Consider the following 18,007-nt stretch of genomic DNA (forward strand, 5'->3'; position numbering starts at 1 on the left):
TCACTCGACTAGACAAAATAATCTTGTACCATTTTTTAAAAAATGTGCATATGAAATATTTGTCGGTAATTTTATTCCTGTGATAAAATTTGATGTTGTATAATATTCTACTGTTGATTTATAAAGTGGACAAATATAGCAGTTATGATTACTTTGTTTTTTATCTAAAAATGGATCATAAACTGTTGCTGAGTATTGAACGATCGGCATTTTATTAAATTGAATTTTCGAATTATTAGAAATAAGTTTTTGATTAATTAAATCCCATTTTGCTCCTGATAAATATAAGTCATTAAAATACATAGATCTGGCATGTGAGTTATCAACATTACATGCTGATAAATCACTGTCATTATAGGTAGGCATTACTACAAAATTAGATTGTATTTGATCAACAGCTACATCATATTGTTTAGAAAAAAATATTGGTGCTATTATAAATAATCGGTGTGGGAATTCCAGACCACCTAACCAAATGTTCAATACTCTTTGATCATCATCACTATCAAGATATTGAATCCAATCATTTAGAAATTTGTACCTTCTATTAATATTCACAATATACTTAGATAACGATTTAACACATAGTTTTGAATTAAACGTAAAAATAAACCACGACTTAGGGACTACATTAATCATTAAATCATTAATACAATCATCCCTATCATCATTATTAGCATCATTTTGTAATGATGTTTTTATAGATTGCAATATTGAATTATATATTTTAATTTCATCTATAAATATCATATTGAGATAATAGTCTTCTAAAAATTTATTAGAATTTTTTTTCATCATCTTTATCTTCTGTTCATCTGATAAAATTAATTGTTTAGGGAGTTTCTCTTTAATTTCATCGATTTTTTGACGTATTAATTCTTCATCATGCCTTCCTTTATCATTATAATAATTAGTCTCAGGTAGTTTATTTATCATCAATTTAAAGCAATTGCAGAAATTTTCAAAGACTAATGTATTTCTTTGGACCTCAGCATTATCATTCAGACCAAAAATCACAGCAGGTACTAAATCATGATTTTCAATCATATTTATTTGTCGAATATAATCATGATACTCACTACATTTATCAGGAATTTCAAAATAACAATTATAAGTACTACAATTAGATAATAAATTTCTATATTGTTTTACAATTTTTTCATTAAAATAATCCTGTAATATTGATATTGAGCATCTTCTATCAGTTGCATCAATTATTCTTCCGCCATAGTTACAATCACCAATAAAATATGTTAAAGCCTCATAGGAGACTTGATTTGAATTATTACTGTCATTTAATAGCAGCAGTAACGTTTTCAATTGTTTAGCAGAAATAACTAAATCATAGTGGCTAAAATCATGCTTAACATTCCAACTTGAATCATTAAAATAATTACGTTCTCCAATAATAGCATGAAAAAATGACAATGAGAATAATAATCTAGAAAAAATTTTATTCTTTCCTGAACAATTATTAAAAAAATCGTATGAATTTATTGGCTCAGTATTATAAGAATGAATCAAAGATTTTTTGACAGTTTTTGGTTTATTGTATGTTAACTTGATACTATCTTGTAAAATATTTATAGGAAATTGATCAGTAGGACAGCTTGATAACCACAAACGAAATTCAATATTAATATTAGAGTTAGCTGAATGGTTATTGATGCTTTCAAGCTCTTTTGATAACTCTGGAATAGCTAGATGACAGTCTTGAATAAATAACCATTTACCATCTTTCTTTGAATCAGAAATTATTCTTCGTAGCTCATGAGAGTAATTTTGATGATTTAAATTGAAATAAGATGAAGATATTATATTAAATTTAGATGAATAGCCTAGCTTACTAGCAAATTTTTCTAATAATTTAGATAAATCAATGTAACTTGGTAAAATGAACAGTAATGGAGTTGAACAATTGGATTGTGAATACATATAAGATAGATTTAATGGCAAATCTAAATAATCTAGAAGATTGGTATTATCAATCGTAACAGTTGATATGAATTTTAATACTTTCATCAGCATTCTGTCAGGTCTGATGATACTGACTAAAATTAATTTTTGAAAGGATGTTAATTTATGTTCCCAAGGTTCTGGAAGACAATGGTTTTCTGGAGTTTTTGCATTATAATAATCTTTCCATAATAGCTGATCATCATTTTTTATACTTTGTTCCAATCCTTGAAAAGCTTCTATTGATTTAGATAAAGTTGATATTTGCATCCATATTTTTTCTGTAATCCAGTTATCATCTTGAAGCTGCTCTTCTTCATTATGACATTCAATATTTATTTGTGTTGTTGAAGTAATACAATTTTCTATAAAATACTGATACTCTTCATTGGTGATATCATTTTTATTGATTGATAATTTCAAGCATAATAAAAAGGTGTATAATAATTTATGCTTTTCGTAAAGACCATTAACAATATTACAATGTAAAATTTTGGTAAATGATAATTTGAGATAATTCAATCGCTTATCAAGCTTCACACTTGTATTTGAGTTTGAAATAGACTTGATGTAGAGTTGTAGGAACCAACGATATGAAAATTTATACATGCAGTTTAAATGAGTTAGAATTGTTAGAGTATTAAATAAATTAGCACAATATTGTGCTAATTCATTGTAATTATTACGGAATAAATTAATTTTATCTATTTCTATTTTAATTTCTTTATCTTTTCGTTGGAGATCGTAGAATAAAATTTTTGTTGAATCTAATAATTTAATTGAATTTTCATCTTCTAAAATATTAACTGTTGATGTTGAAAGAATGCTTAATATATTATTTTCTTCTTGTTTCAGTACTTGTTTATTATCAATATTTTGAATTAACAAATTATCATATACTTCCTGATACTCTGGACATTCTCTTGATACAATAATATCTAAAAGTTTATTATATATTACTTGGGTAGGTAATAAAAAATTAATTATTGTCATTTTCTCAAAAATGTACGATTCATAAATAGGATTATCAAACCTTGTTGTTATGTATAATCGAAAATTTGGATGATATTCAATCACTTCTTTATTAATATATAGATATTGTTTATTATTCATAGAATAAATATGACTTCGTGTAAAAATAAATTCCAAAGGGAGAGAAAAATAATGTTGTTGAATATTATTTTCTATTAGCACTGGTTGACCATTTCTCATGCATGTCTTGATATCTTCCAGACAATTATTTGAATTGACTTGAACTATTTTTAAATCATTTTTCAATTCAATATCTTTAATCCATAAATTAGCTTGGTTTTCAGGATCTATAAATAAACAGTACTTTTGAGAATAATAATAGATCAGTGCATTCTCAGTATAGAACCTATTATTCTCAAAATGACGATAATTTGATGGATTTACTGTAGTACCTCCAGCTTTAATGACATTAACAAAATTGAAATCAGTTGAATACGATATACCCAAGTTGAGCAAAAAATCTTTCCATTGTTCTATGTTGATATCTCGAAAAGCTAAATGACAAGGTGATAAATAAATAACTATAGCACATGATATAATTAAATCACCAACAAGATTTTTGTGTGATGTTTTCAGACTATCTACAGACTCTGTCCATTTTTGTTTCTCACCACCAAGACTTTTTATCAATTTCTCAGCCTTCACTAGTCTCTCAGTACATTTAGTTATTTCACTTTCTAATTCCATTTTATTAATAACTGTTAATTTAAGATTATTATTAAGTGTTGTTAATTTATCATTTAAAGCTGATAAAATTTTTCGTTTATTATTGAGAAATGCTATTGTTTCATTGTATTCTTTCTCTGCTCCAGCTAGTTTTTCCTTCTTTGGTGCTACTACTTTGACAACCTCATCATATGAAACCATTGCACGTACCCATTTGCAAAGACCTTCAGCAGCACTTGATGCTTTAGCTACAATATGTGGCATAAAGCTTTTATCAACCATGTAGGTTTTTTTGATCACTTGCATTATACCTGATGGAATATTATCTTTATCATAATCCTTGAGATTTTGTAAAAAATTCATATCACTCAAAATACGTTTACTAGGTCCCCAAAAGTCCATTGATTTTCTACCGGTGATTGGATCAATAACTTTTTCTGCTGGTACCCCAAGCATTACACATACAGCTGCCATTACAAGTTTCACTGTGTCAGGAGGGTTTTTCATAGCTTTTACTAATGTTATGTCTGTTGGTTTGAGTGTATTCAGTGCAGCTATAGCATCTTCAAGAATAGGAATAGCCACTGCTAGATCAGCTTCACATTCTGATTTCAATGTTGATGCAATTTTAGCTTTTCTATTCGCTACTTCTTCATCACGTTTCACTTGAATTGTTGTAGTTTCAACAGTAATATTTTCATTTTCTATTTCTCGCATAGTATTTTGCATTTTTTTTACTGATTCTTCTAATTGAGGTCTTAGTGATGTTAATATTGTCTTCATTTTATTCACTTGTTCAGAAGCTAATAATAATTTATTTAAACCACATAAGTATTTATTTTGTAAATCGATTATTTCAGCTTGTTTCTTGTTCAATAATTGACAGAATAATTTAATCATATAAATAAATGCTGATGGATTATAGACATGAATTATTCTATTGAATTTTTTATAATAATCCATTTGTAATTTTTCTGATTTATCATATAAATATTTACATGCAGTAATTACTTTTTCTTTAGTACTACGATCAATGTGTACATGATCATCAAAAACTAATAAATAATTTCCTAATTCAGTAAATGCCTCTGGTGGCCAATTAATATAGCAATCTATAAAACAATATTTTATTAAATTCTTCCATAATTTTAATTTATTTAAAGTCCTTTTATTATTATCATATACATTAAAATACAATATAAAATGTAATTTTAATTTACATTGATTAAAGAAATAATCCATAATCTGGCTAGTCTTAAGCTCTAGATTACGATCACCTTTTTGAGCTAATAACCTAGATATTTCAATTATTTCTCGCTTTTCATCTGCTCTAAATAAGTCTAGTATTTCTCCAGTGGTTAATAAACTATTTATATCATCAAAGTAGGTATCTTGAATGTATCTTCCAGGTATAAAATATGTACAATCTTGATTGTATCCACCACATATTTTTAAAATACTTTTTAAATTGTCTCTCCATTCGTTTAATAGAATATTATTATCACTATCATTTTTATTGCTAATTGTTGATGTTGTTGATAGTTGAAAAAATTTCTGTTTCTGTATAAATGCAGCCAGTCGAGCTAGAGATCTTCTACCTGTACCTCCAGTACAGAACAGTATCAATTGACCACCAGGTAATGTCAACACTCGACAAATTCTTATCAGATGTTCAACAATATTAGTTAATATTACAATATCTATTTTTCTAACATTGAGTCTATTAAATTCATTCAAACAGGCTATCAATTTATTCTTTAAAGCATCTTTTGAATTTATTTCTTCATATTTACAAACTCGAATATTATCTGATGATAATGATTCAGTAATTATTTCTTCACTGTTACTACTTATACTGGTATTAGTATTATCTACTGAAAAGTTAGTAAACATTAAATTTGAAAAACTTTGTCGAGTTAATTTTCCATTATACTTGGGTAAATGATCAAATATTGAATCAAAAGTATCTTTAAAATAAATACCAACAGCTTCTTCAATTTTTTTTAATAAAAAATCATAGTCAGTTGGTATCGTAATTCGATCACCAAATACTCGTAATGATTCATGAATCCAAAGACGAATTAATGTTATTTTTGTTTCAACTGATTCTCTATGAATAAGACTGCATCCATTAATTACACGTGCAATGTCTGCAATATCAAATTGATAAAAAATTTGCGTTGGAGTTGGATGAAAAAAATTCTTCATATTTATATAGACATGAATGATTGAATTAACAATACTGTTTATGCTTCCAATAATATCATTAGAAAATTGGTTTCTCTTTAAATTGAATAATAAAATATTACTAAATATGCGTAATAAATTGTCTTTATTTGGAGTAAACATTGTATAAAAATTAAAGTGTCTCAAAAATCTATTATAACAAGTTTTAATTTTTTCATTAAAACTTGTTAGCCCACATAAAAAAATAATATTATTATTATCTTGGTTTAGAAATAATTTTTTATTATTATTCTCAGTTGGAGAATCATCATACCAGTATCCATGATCAATATATTGTCTAATTAAATCCAATATTGAATGACACTTGAATTTTGAATTATCTATCAGTATATTAAGATCATCAATATAATTAATATATAATTCTTTATTATCTTCAAAAGTAGTAACAATTTTTTTAATAAAACAATTTTTAGCCTGTGAAACACTAGTTGTTTGTGTAAAACGATACATGTAAGCTAAGTTTTTAGTATTTGGTAATTTTTTTTTCAACAAATATCGTATACAAGATGTTTTTCCTATTGATGATTCTCCATTAATAATAAAAGGTACTCGATATTTAATATGCTTTAGAAATAAATCTATATATTTAATAGAATCAGTAGTAGGTACTATTAAATTATTAAAGTCATCACAAATTTCTATATCCATACTGTAATTTGATTTTAAAATATCACTCCAGTGTTTCCATGATCCAGCTGCTTTGAAAATAAATATATTATCATGAATTGTCCCATCAGTTGGTAATGGAATAATATCACATATTTTTAATATCTCTGGTCGTTGATGATCTTCAATTTCATTGTTCCAAAGTGATAAGCAAAATTCATTGAAAATACTTTGATGGTCTACAGTTAGGCATCCACCAATCGCCCAGATGATTGCAAGAATTAAAGCAGCTTGACACCAAAGTCCAAAATATTGTAATTTTTCTTTAATTTCTATTGATCCATCACTGAATGCATCTTTTAAATGAATGTCAAATAATTTTAATGTTGATATTACCAAGTAACTGTCACTTACTGCAGCTACTAGAGTACATTTTTGATTAATAAAATTTAAACATGCATCCAATGACCATTCTAACATACTTGATAAAAATTCATAATATTTTTTTTCAACATCAAACTTTTGATTCTTTATCCAAATTCTCGTATAGAATCTCCAACCTTTAGTATCAAATGAGTCAACATAAATAATACCACAGCGTGATATTGTTGATGGTGATGCATTATTTAAATTATCTGTCTCAAACATGATTGAAATATTATTATATTTAGCTTCAATTATTTCTCCTGTTGGCAAAAAAAATAACTTATCATTATCTAATAGTGTATTCATGTTATCTATCAGAAATGAATTATTATCAATTGAACCATCAAATATTATCCATTTTTTATGTATAAAGCTTGGATAACTATTACTTTGAACATTGCTATAATTATTAGCATCACGCAATATTGATGTAAATACACCATCATACCACTTTTCTAATTTAACGTTAAAATATCCAAGTATATTTTCTATTGTCATACAATTTTGATTGATCCAGTATAAATTATCCTCATTATTATTATCATTGTCATTATTATTTAAAATTGATAAGCACTTAATAAATGTTTCAATTATTGTTGTTTTACCACTCAAAGATTCTCCCAAAATAATTAATCCATTTTTAATGAATATCATTTCAAATAGTTGAATAATCTTTAATTTAAATAATTCATGAAACTCAAGGTTATTTTTTTCCATTATTTGCTCAAGAACTTTGAGTAAAGTTGTATAGTTATTAGTCAATAAGGAAGATGTTGATTGAATTATTTGTGGAAAATAACTTTCTAACAATTCTTGAAAAATTATAACTTTATCATTTGGAAAGCAAGGCAAATAGATATCCATCAATGATCTTACAATAATCATTTCATCATCTAGATAAGAAAATTTAAATTTTAAATTAATTGCTGTTTTAATTATCATATTAATACTCTGATATTCTACATTATATGGAATTTTAAAATTTGAAGAAAATTGATGAGAACTAATAAACTTATAAATATCAACAATTTTATTAGAAAGACTTTTAGAATTAATAAATCCACTGGCAAATAATTTTATTTCACAAATTTGATTAATGTCTGAATTAGTATAGGCTATTACTCGAAAAATGGCATTAAAATTATCAGTTAAATAATTATTGATTGATAATTGTTTCAATGAAGTGGAAACTCCAAGATTTACAGTCACTGCTATAAATCCAGAGCTTTTATTAATTGGCAATTTTGTTAGACCTTCGAACGTAATTATTTTAGTAGCTGTTGAACATAATATTTGTGATATTGTATAAATATTATTTATTAATAGCGACAATATATTTAAGGGAAGATTATTAATATTTTTAAAGCATATCCAAAAGCTATAAGCCATAAAGCCCTTGAATATTTGTGTAATGTATTGGTAACTGATATATTGCGTACAATGAATTGGATATAATTTAACTGCCAGAGCACGTGATAAGCTTTTTATAGTTTCTATTTTTCCAATACCAGTTGATCCAATGAGTGCTCCAAAGAAATTATTATTAGCTCCTTCAAAAAGGATACGATAACATCTATCAGTTAATGGAGTATTTATAAATGACTCACCAGTACTCATGAATTCATATTCATAATTTTTTATACTATTCAACATGTATACTTGAACATTATTATCATCCTGAAAATAATATCGTAATTGAACTATCCAATAAAAATCATTTTCATGTTGAACATTTTTATTAACTAATTGACTAATGATTTCTTGCTGATTTATTGAAAATACTACATGTGACATCAATATAATTCTATGACATCTTGGACTAATTTCTTTTAATTCAACAATTAGGTTATTTATGAATTGATTATGCTCGTTCAAAAGTAATTTGAACTTTGATGTATGAAATTGGATCAAGCATTGTTGGATGCTAGATGTCCAAAATAACTTCAAAGTACATTCTGTAATGAGAGCTAATGAATGAGTATTTTTGATTAATTTTGAAATTTCATCGACTAAATTATCTATATTGATGTTTAAATTAATACAATTACTACCAATTTTATTGCGCACTGACATAATAATTATAGATTCAATAAATGTCAACCAAGTGTTATTATTTTGTAGTGACTTTAGACAAATGGTATTGTTTGTTAGTGTTAGTATCTCATTATAATCACTGATAATTGACATCACTTCATTTTTGCTATTTAATTGTATATTATTGATGCCACAGAAACATTTTTGTAATAATTTTTTTACTCTTGTAACAGTATCAGCTTGATTGAATAATATTTCAATTATTTCAATGTTTGATAAAAAATAAAAACGAGGAAAATTTGACCTAACATATTCCAGATAATTATTAATACCTATTGTTATATGTTCAATTGTTGCTGATATATCTGTTAATTGTTCTAAATAGGATAGAGCATACTTACTTATAATAATAAATTTTTGATTAAATGAAATATTTTTCATAATATTATTTACATTATCAATAATTTTTAAATACAAAATGGATAATTCTTCAAAGTCCTTTGTTGAAGTTGATGATTGATTGTTAATAAATATTTGTTTAAAAAATACACATTCATCTTGAATATAATTCCATTTTTGAACTATATCACGTACTTGATGTAGAGATTCACGAAAATTTTTAACTTCAGTGATGATTGGTTTAACGAAGTATGAACTTATCATTTCTTCTGTTAGCACTAGGTGATGTTCAAGAAGCAATTGAATTTTGGGAAATTGAACAAATAGAAATTTATTATCTTTTGTACAATCATTTTCAATTGTAAAATTGATATCATTCCATTCCATATTCATCATTTCAAGTTGTTGTTGAAGTAATAATTCTTTATTAGCACTTATACTTATTACTTGATATTTATCAATATCTTTCATCAAATCAAGTGCGATTATTTTACGTAATGTTGTACCAGCATTTGGAGTTAAATCATTACCATAAATAATCGACATTTCATTCCAATGACGTCTTGCTAATGCTTTATTACACATACAATTAATAAGAGGTATATATTGATTGAATTGTTTAACTTGTTCTAAAACTTGGTAACACAGTTTAAGTGGTGCTGATTGTTGCATTGGGTCTGGATCATCAATAATACCAGAAAACTTGAAAAGTTTATTAATTGATTGTGAATCAGCTTTAATTTTTTTCTTCAATAATTGATTTAAGTCTGAAAACTTTTCAAAATAATAGTTAGTTGTCTTTTCAACATAATTTGAGTCAATATACTCATAGGGTCCATCCATCCAAATAGAAGAGTATCTAGTCCACTCATTGATCATGATAATTAAATCATAAAATGGTAGAATGATATCTTTTATTTCTTGTATTTTTGGAAATTGAGTCTCTGGAAATTTAAATAATTTCTCGTCTAAATTTATTTCTTCAACTTGTTTATCAATAGCTTGAATTTTTTTGACAAGTATGTCCAAGTATTCAATATATTCATGAGCACGTTGAGCATCATCCATAGCATCTAGAATTATCAGACTTGGTACCACAATATCTACTTGAGTATTTAATAAATTTATTTTTTTTTGTAATTCATCTTCTAGTTCACTTTTCATTCCTTCACATAAACTATTACTTTGATTGAATATATCTTGAATTAATGTTAACCAATTGATTGTATTTTTATTTAATTCAATATGTTCCTCTGTTATTGGAGTGATTTGCATCAATGCACTTAACATTTCAATTGATTCTCGGATTTTATTTTCCAATTTTTCTATGGTTATTGTAGAAGCCAATGCCATTTGTTCACTTAACTCAAACAGGTCTTTTGTATTGTTTGGAATATTGAGAGCTTTTGATTTCAAGTCTTCAAACTCTTGACAAATTTCTTGATTATAATTAAAGTGATACATCTCAAGTTTATTAATAAGAATACCTTTGATCTCATTTATGATATTTTTTAATTTTTCCTTAGCTGTTATTTGATTAAGTACTCCAACATTGTAGTACATATAATTCTCCATTGAATAAACTTTCTCAAGATAACTATTGAATACTTCAATTTGTTCATAATAAATATTAAAATTATAATTCTCTTCAACTAATTTTTGGGTATTTATTTTAGTTTCAGGATTATAAATAAATTCTAATTGATCAGATAATTTATAAAAGTCATCATACATTGGTTTAAATATATTTATTATTATTAATTTCAATTCACTGTGACATTTCATTGTAAACCACTCAGGTATCTTGACATTTAAATTAGTCTGTTTTATTTTTTTATTACCATTTCTTTTTATATAACATTCAAAACAAAGTAAATTTTGAGCAATGTTTTCAATATCAATCATAATTTCATTATAAAAATTAATAATTTGATCAATTGATGGTTCTATAACAAGACAATTATTCTCAAAAACAAGTTGGAAATTTAATTGTGGTCGACATTCAGAGTTCTTCAATGTATCTATAATATTATCAATTGTTTGCATCATTACTGATAGGATTTGTTGAGTAAATAAATTTTCTAAACAATTTATAAATTTAGAATTATTATTTAGAGTAGTAATTTTTGTTGATTTTATTTTTAAAAGTATTACAGTAACCCCCTTATAAAATTTATTCTTTATATCTGTCATTACTATTTTTATTGATTTTTTAATCATGGCTTTCAGTTCTAGCATCTCTAAAACCCCAAAGTCTCGATATTTTTCTAATTGAATAATTGTTTGTGGCAGTATAATGTATGCAGTATTCATAACGTATCTCATTAAGGCGTGGCTTAGTAGATATTTTATTTCTATCGATTTTCGATTACTATAAAATAATATATTTTTATTCCTGTAACTACTTATTGTTGATGAACAACTTGGACTATTTATTTTTAGGGTATTAACATTTTGTTCTTCATTATCATCATCATCATTACTTAATATTTTATTGTTATTGTCATGTATAACTATTGAGTTTATAGCTGTTATCTTCATGTCATCAATGTACATGTGTTTCATTTCTTCCATTAATTTTTTCAACTTACTAGGATATCGACTCTTATATTTGTGCGGGATCAATTTTATTATATTTTTTTCCCATTCCAGTGAAATCCCTATTATTGGTATTTCTTCAGACCAATCACGTAATTTCGATACATAAAATACTTTTGGAAGCTTTGGTTTAAATATCATTGCATTATTATTTTGTATCAATTTTTTTTCTAAACTCTTGGTAAATTGTTGTTTCTCTTTTGCTTTCAAATACACATGAAACAGTTTTTTATACTTGTTGTCATGTTTACGATTCCTGGAGGATTCATATTCACTTTCTACACTCATGTTTAAGAATTTTGCCACACATCAGATTGAAAACAATTCACAATTAATTATTTGTTTGAATAATTTTTTAGCACTCTTCAAGTTGATTGTTATGATTTTCAGTTGTTGAAATACTAAATTTGTTTTATCAATACTTGAATTCAAATCAAATCTCAGTTATATATTTGATGAAACAAGTATACTTTTAGTTCTATTCATGAACTATTATATCAAAGATCGCAATTGTGATTTGCAGATTTTTAGCAAGGAGGCAGCACTTGATAGCATTACTCAATTTACAATTGATGGATACTTATCTTACTGTTACTTCCATAATAGTTGAAGAGTTTGGAAATCGTTACAATCATTTAACACCAGTTAATTCGTCATGATCATAAAAATTTGTCTTATTTATCTGATTGGTCAATTAAGTTTTTATTATATATAAACTAAATATAGACAATAATTATCGCATTGTGAAATTATATTTATATATTTACTTCTAAGAATTTTCTTACAACATATGAGGATTTTTTTATTTTATTTTTGTTAAAGATAATTATTTATTTATCTAACATATAATTTATTAGTATTACTAGAATTAGTGCTAAACTAAATAAATTCGTTTTTTTCTTATTATTTTGTATGTAATCAAGAAAAAAAAAAATTAATGAGCGGATGTGAAAGTGCGTGTAAATGAATTAGTATGAATTATTCTATGATTTGCAACACATGTAATTCACCAAGATATTATATTAACTATTTTTTAATTATAAATTATTTTTATAAATACAAAATATTCAGTAAGTTTTTTTCATTCTTTATTTATTGAAGAATAATATGAATAATTTTTGAGAATCATCTTAAAAGTCAAGGATAACTACAATAAAAACACTTGTTTATATTTAATAACGATCATCAATGTTTTTTAATTAAAAAAAAAAAAAATGATATAAATACAAAATAAGAAAGGCAGGATTTATTTAATACATAAAAACGTACGTATAATATTTTTGTACATAATATTTTTTACGGTACTTGTCGCCAAGTAGTAAAATCTGGATATTTAGAGTAAAAAGTTGTCTCACATTTCGTACCTTTTATCAGATCTTGAACTTTACCCTTAAAAATACGGAAATTTATATCAGTTGGTTTTCGGGTTTTATTAATAGTTTTTTGAAGTCTATTAGTATTAAACCAAAGTTCTTCTTCTCCTTGATAATTTTTAATAACTTTCATACCACTGACATATTGAAAAAGATCTTCATTAATAGCTAATATTTCAATATAATCATATGTAAATGGTTTTTGAATATTCCAACATGCAATAGCTGTCAATTCAACCAGTTGAAAAAACATAACGCCATCTTTTGATATGGCTTGGACACCTGCTTGACTCTGTCGTTTTATGATTGATTCAAATACTATTGGCTCATTGAATTCGTTGTTTTTTACAGAATTTGTTGGTAGAAATTTCTGACGATAACTTGCTAATGAATTGAAATATAAATATCTAGAAAATGAATAAAATTAATAATTTTTAAAATAAAATAAATATAATATAAAAATATAAAATATTATACCTCTCTTCAAATAAATTTAATGGTGTTAAAGCCATTCCAAGAATACCATCAGTCAGATCAAATGATTCACCAGCAATAGTTATATTCATGCCATCCGGGTCAGGTCCAAAAGCATTTCCTTGAGTATTATTTAGCCTCCATGATCGATTTTGTATCAAGTTATATATCACAAGGCCGTTTTCAGAAACATCAGCAACATATAATATTGCATTATTGCATGTACCGTTTACTAGTTCAATAATTGGCGTAACTAATGATGCTTCTCCAAATGTTTGGCTACTTGGGATGATATATTTATGAATCAAACGATCAGTGAATAAATCGAATATCATTATTTTCATAGGGCATATTTTTTTTGACATAACTCTTCCAACATCAACAAGCCACAGTCTATTGCATTCATCAATCTTTAATATACCATTAAACATAGAAAGAAAATAAGAGATATCAAATTTGAGTAAAATATATTTCAATCAATTGATGTGAATGTCATGTTAGTTTGAATTTTATTTAATATTTAAATAATTCATAATAATAATAGAGATAAAATGGAATGAATTGAATATTAAATGAAATTTATATTATATGCTTACCGCAACCCTATAAACAGATATGAGTTTATCACAATCATTGGAAGAATGCCAAGACCAATGTGGATAAGGGGTAAGTAACGGGCCACCTGGCCCTTCTAAATCTGTTACAGTAGATAGAGTAATTGGAGTACCGTCCAACCACTGTGGAGTTGTGACAAATACACGTCCACTTGCATCTACATCTACATCTTGAGTAAAAGGATTCTCAAAAATATACCTTTTGCCTGTGAGAACAACATTTGGCCAAGTCCAATCTATATACTTCCACTGAGAAATTATTTCCAGGTGAGATGAATTTACTAGACTCACTGAACATAATTGTAAAATAAATAACTGCCACTTCATGTTGTTTATGTTCTAGTTTTAAAGATTGTACAAAGTTTAGGTTTAATTAATTATACTTTTTATCTTTTAATTTAATCTTAAAGACTTTAAGTATTGATAAAATTATGATTGCATCGTTGGAACGAAAAATTCTAAATGTCTAAATGTATGATATGTTTTTGCCTTACCACCACTACGTTATATTGCATTACCACTCCTTCAACATACCAATGCCAGTCACTCTTAAATTCAAACTTATACCTTGAGTTTAATGATTCTTAATGGAAAAGTTCTCATGCGATTGAAATAGAATCACATATGATTTATACCTCCTACTTATTACATATTTCAATGTCGTATTCTCAATCTTCAATGATGAAAAATCATAATAAATGTAGAAATATAATAAAACAATTTATTGCTTATAAATTCAATAAAGTTCATTGAATAAAATGAAATAAAAATTGAAATCCAACTGAAAGAAGCAGCACAAATAGGATTTATTTTTATAATAAAATATCAATCAAATTTTATATAATAATAATTATTTTTATTGTAAATAATTATTTATTAGTTAATTACATGTGAAACTAACTCGTTAATTACTTGAAAAAAGATAAGATAAAAAAACAAGAATAAAGTGAAAGTAGACAAGTAGAAATCAATTTGATACAAATGTTGTTTATTTGGTATGCCTTGAATTATTTAAAAATTGTATTAAAATATTTCTTATCGATTAAATGATTTAAATATTAGCATATTGAATATTAATATGATTATTGCTGAAATCTACTAAGCCTAGTAGGTATGTTGTTGATTTGGAAATAAGAGAAATAAATAATCAATCACGTGGAAGAAGTATGAGAAGAAGTACAAAAAGTTGAATTTTTCTTCATTTCTTATTCTTTCCTTTTATTTGAAGTATATTATATAAAAAGATACATCATAAAATAATATAGTAAAAAATTAGAAATTATTTATGATAAAATAGATAAGAACTTTTTAACTGTCTACAACATGCTCAACAATAAATCTAATAATTTGAGTTATTCTCTATCTATTGCTTTTATAACATCGATCTGCTTGAATATCTTAATAATTCAACGAGGGAATGGATGCAAGGCGTCTTTATACTGTAAGCTATTATGTGTTATTCAAATCCACTGATGTTCTTGTATAGTTGTATTATTATGTATTATTTTATTGTACTTTCAACTTTCATTATTATTAGTAATAATTATTTATTTTTTTTTCATTATATAATCAGTTGATTGTTTTCGTCCTCTTTATTTACATTTTAAATGTAGTGTATATGAAAAAAAAAAAAGTTAATTAATTTGTTGAATAGTGAATAAATACTCTTCAATATATGACATAATTCTTTATTAATTTATGATTGAGTGATTTTAAATATTTAATAAATTTTGCATCTTTTAAATAATTATTATTTTTTTTTTTAATATTTAAATTGGTTTTGTTTTTCTATTACAAATGGTATAGTTTTTATTTAAAATATTTTTTTATCTTTAATTTTTCAAATAATGAAAAAATTTTTAAACGTCTTTTCAAGTATACTGATATTTTCCTTGGGATATTAAAAAATAATTATGCATTATTGTATACAGTAAAAACTTTCATTTATTAACATAGAATTTAATTTACTTTATAAAGATGCAAAATTGAATATTTTCAACAAACAAACAAAAAAAAATTATTCTTTCTTTTAATTTATCCTTTGTTTTGATGTCTTCATTTCTTCATAAAGGATGTGTATACATGAAGGAGAAGTACAAAAAATTAATATAATTATGAAAGAAAAGCAAAGAAAGAGAGAAACAAAAGGAGAAAATTAATTATTTTTTTTTTATCAATAATCTTGACTGTATATTTTGCAACTTTATCATCTTCTCTCTCTTTATATATATATATATATAGATATAGTTGTATATGTTATATACATCACTTATGGTCCGACCTGTAGCATGAATTTCTACGTTCAATACCTACTTGTACCTTCCCTCTTGAAACGATCGATAATTCCTGGAGTAGTATATGTATAATCCCAAGAATGCACAATAAACATTTGCAAATCACATTATATTTTTATACAATCTTTATTTTTTATATTAATAATTACATTGATTATGATTAAATAATATAACATAGATTAATTTAGATATAAAAAATAAATGTATCATGAGTACTATAGGTTTAACGTACATGGAATAACTTTCATATGTAAGAGTTTGTGTATATACGTTTGCGCATGCTTACGCTATTATTGGTAAACCCATGTAAGTGTATTTTTACATTGCATACTTGTGTATGGGTTGTCAGATATATACAAATGATTTAAACAAAAAAATTATTGTTCATATGAAACCTTTAATTAAGATATTTATTATATTAAAAAAAAAAAAGCATCAAGCAATCAAGTCTGATACATACAATGTACAAATGATCAACAGTTTATTTGTTTAAAAATTCTCTATTTACATCAAAGTACTGGAAAATAATTATTTTAAATTATAAATTTAAAAAAAAACTGTGATTCAAATGATTTAAATAATTATATTACATATTTTCCAGTATAAAAATATTATTTATATATTTTTTACAAACTACAAAAGCATGGTATATTTATTGCTTTCCAGTACTCAAGTGTTGTACTTTATTGAAGATAAATAAAATTCTGTATTTCAAGTAGGTTTAACGACGGTGTAAATTGAAAGGATAAAAGAAAGTTTTTCCAGCTAAAATTATCTTTCCAGAGGGAAATAAATGTAAAAAAAAAAGAAAATTTTTTTTTTTCAAGTATTATATCATTAAATAACAAAATAATTCCCTATAAGATAAATATTAAACCATAATTTATCAATAATTAATTCCTATATAATTCGGGGCATTCAAGTGATCATTAATGCTTACAATACCCGAAATAAAGTAATATTTCATTTCATTCCCTATATGAAAAATAACTCATGGTGAATCGATTTTTCTTTGTACGGCGATGTGACGTAACAGCGTTGAATCAGTTACGTCACAACCATCAATCCCAAAAGCTTGTAGTGCAATATATAGGATACTTTGTGTCGTTAAAAGCGCTTTGTTGATGTAATGGTATACATGAGAATATTACAAGTACGTATATGAATTAACTGTGTATGTATGTACATATATATATATATATATATATGCATCTATGAGCTGAGTCAAGCTGACAATTTCCGCCACGCGATCACTGTCGCGACATTACTTTTTAGCCCTCACTTGCTG

The 18,007-nt window shown here is 25.3% G+C and overlaps 3 protein-coding genes across 5 annotated transcripts in view; 1 reads left to right on the plus strand and 2 right to left on the minus strand.

Moving 5' to 3' along the window:
* Positions 1-11,454, minus strand: LOC118068985 (dynein heavy chain 7, axonemal-like; the record flags this gene model as incomplete). The annotated part of the gene is made up of 7 exons (XM_035086787.1): positions 1-564; positions 1,156-5,450; positions 5,511-6,027; positions 6,316-7,163; positions 7,323-9,367; positions 9,443-10,989; positions 11,242-11,454. Coding segments are annotated over 7 exons (10,029 nt in total), but the record flags the coding sequence as incomplete, so codon positions are not given.
* The window catches only part of bru3 (bruno 3), a 38,144-nt gene that overhangs the window by 236 nt on the left and 19,901 nt on the right, over positions 1-18,007 (plus strand). The window contains exon 1 of one of the 3 annotated variants that reach the window (XM_035086769.1): positions 14,567-14,692. The exons of 1 other annotated variant lie outside the window; for it this stretch is intronic. The gene's annotated coding sequence lies outside the window, so the exon portion shown is untranslated. Of the gene's footprint in view, positions 1-14,566; positions 14,693-18,007 lie in introns of those variants that run through there. One more of the 3 variants, XM_035086771.1, reaches the window with a different exon arrangement.
* On the minus strand, positions 13,183-14,924 carry LOC118068974 (major royal jelly protein 1-like). Its single transcript, XM_035086765.1, has 3 exons — positions 14,408-14,924; positions 13,815-14,221; positions 13,183-13,744 (listed from the first exon to the last, which is right to left on the minus strand). Exons 1-3 carry the CDS (start codon positions 14,750-14,752, stop codon positions 13,261-13,263), a joined length of 1,236 nt encoding a protein of 411 aa, XP_034942656.1. The 5' UTR covers positions 14,753-14,924; the 3' UTR covers positions 13,183-13,260.

The sequence above is a fragment of the Chelonus insularis genome, unplaced genomic scaffold (assembly GCF_013357705.1).
Source record: "Chelonus insularis isolate UGA/USDA-ARS -01 unplaced genomic scaffold, ASM1335770v1 contig_404_pilon, whole genome shotgun sequence".
Taxonomy (NCBI): Eukaryota; Metazoa; Arthropoda; class Insecta; order Hymenoptera; family Braconidae; genus Chelonus; species Chelonus insularis.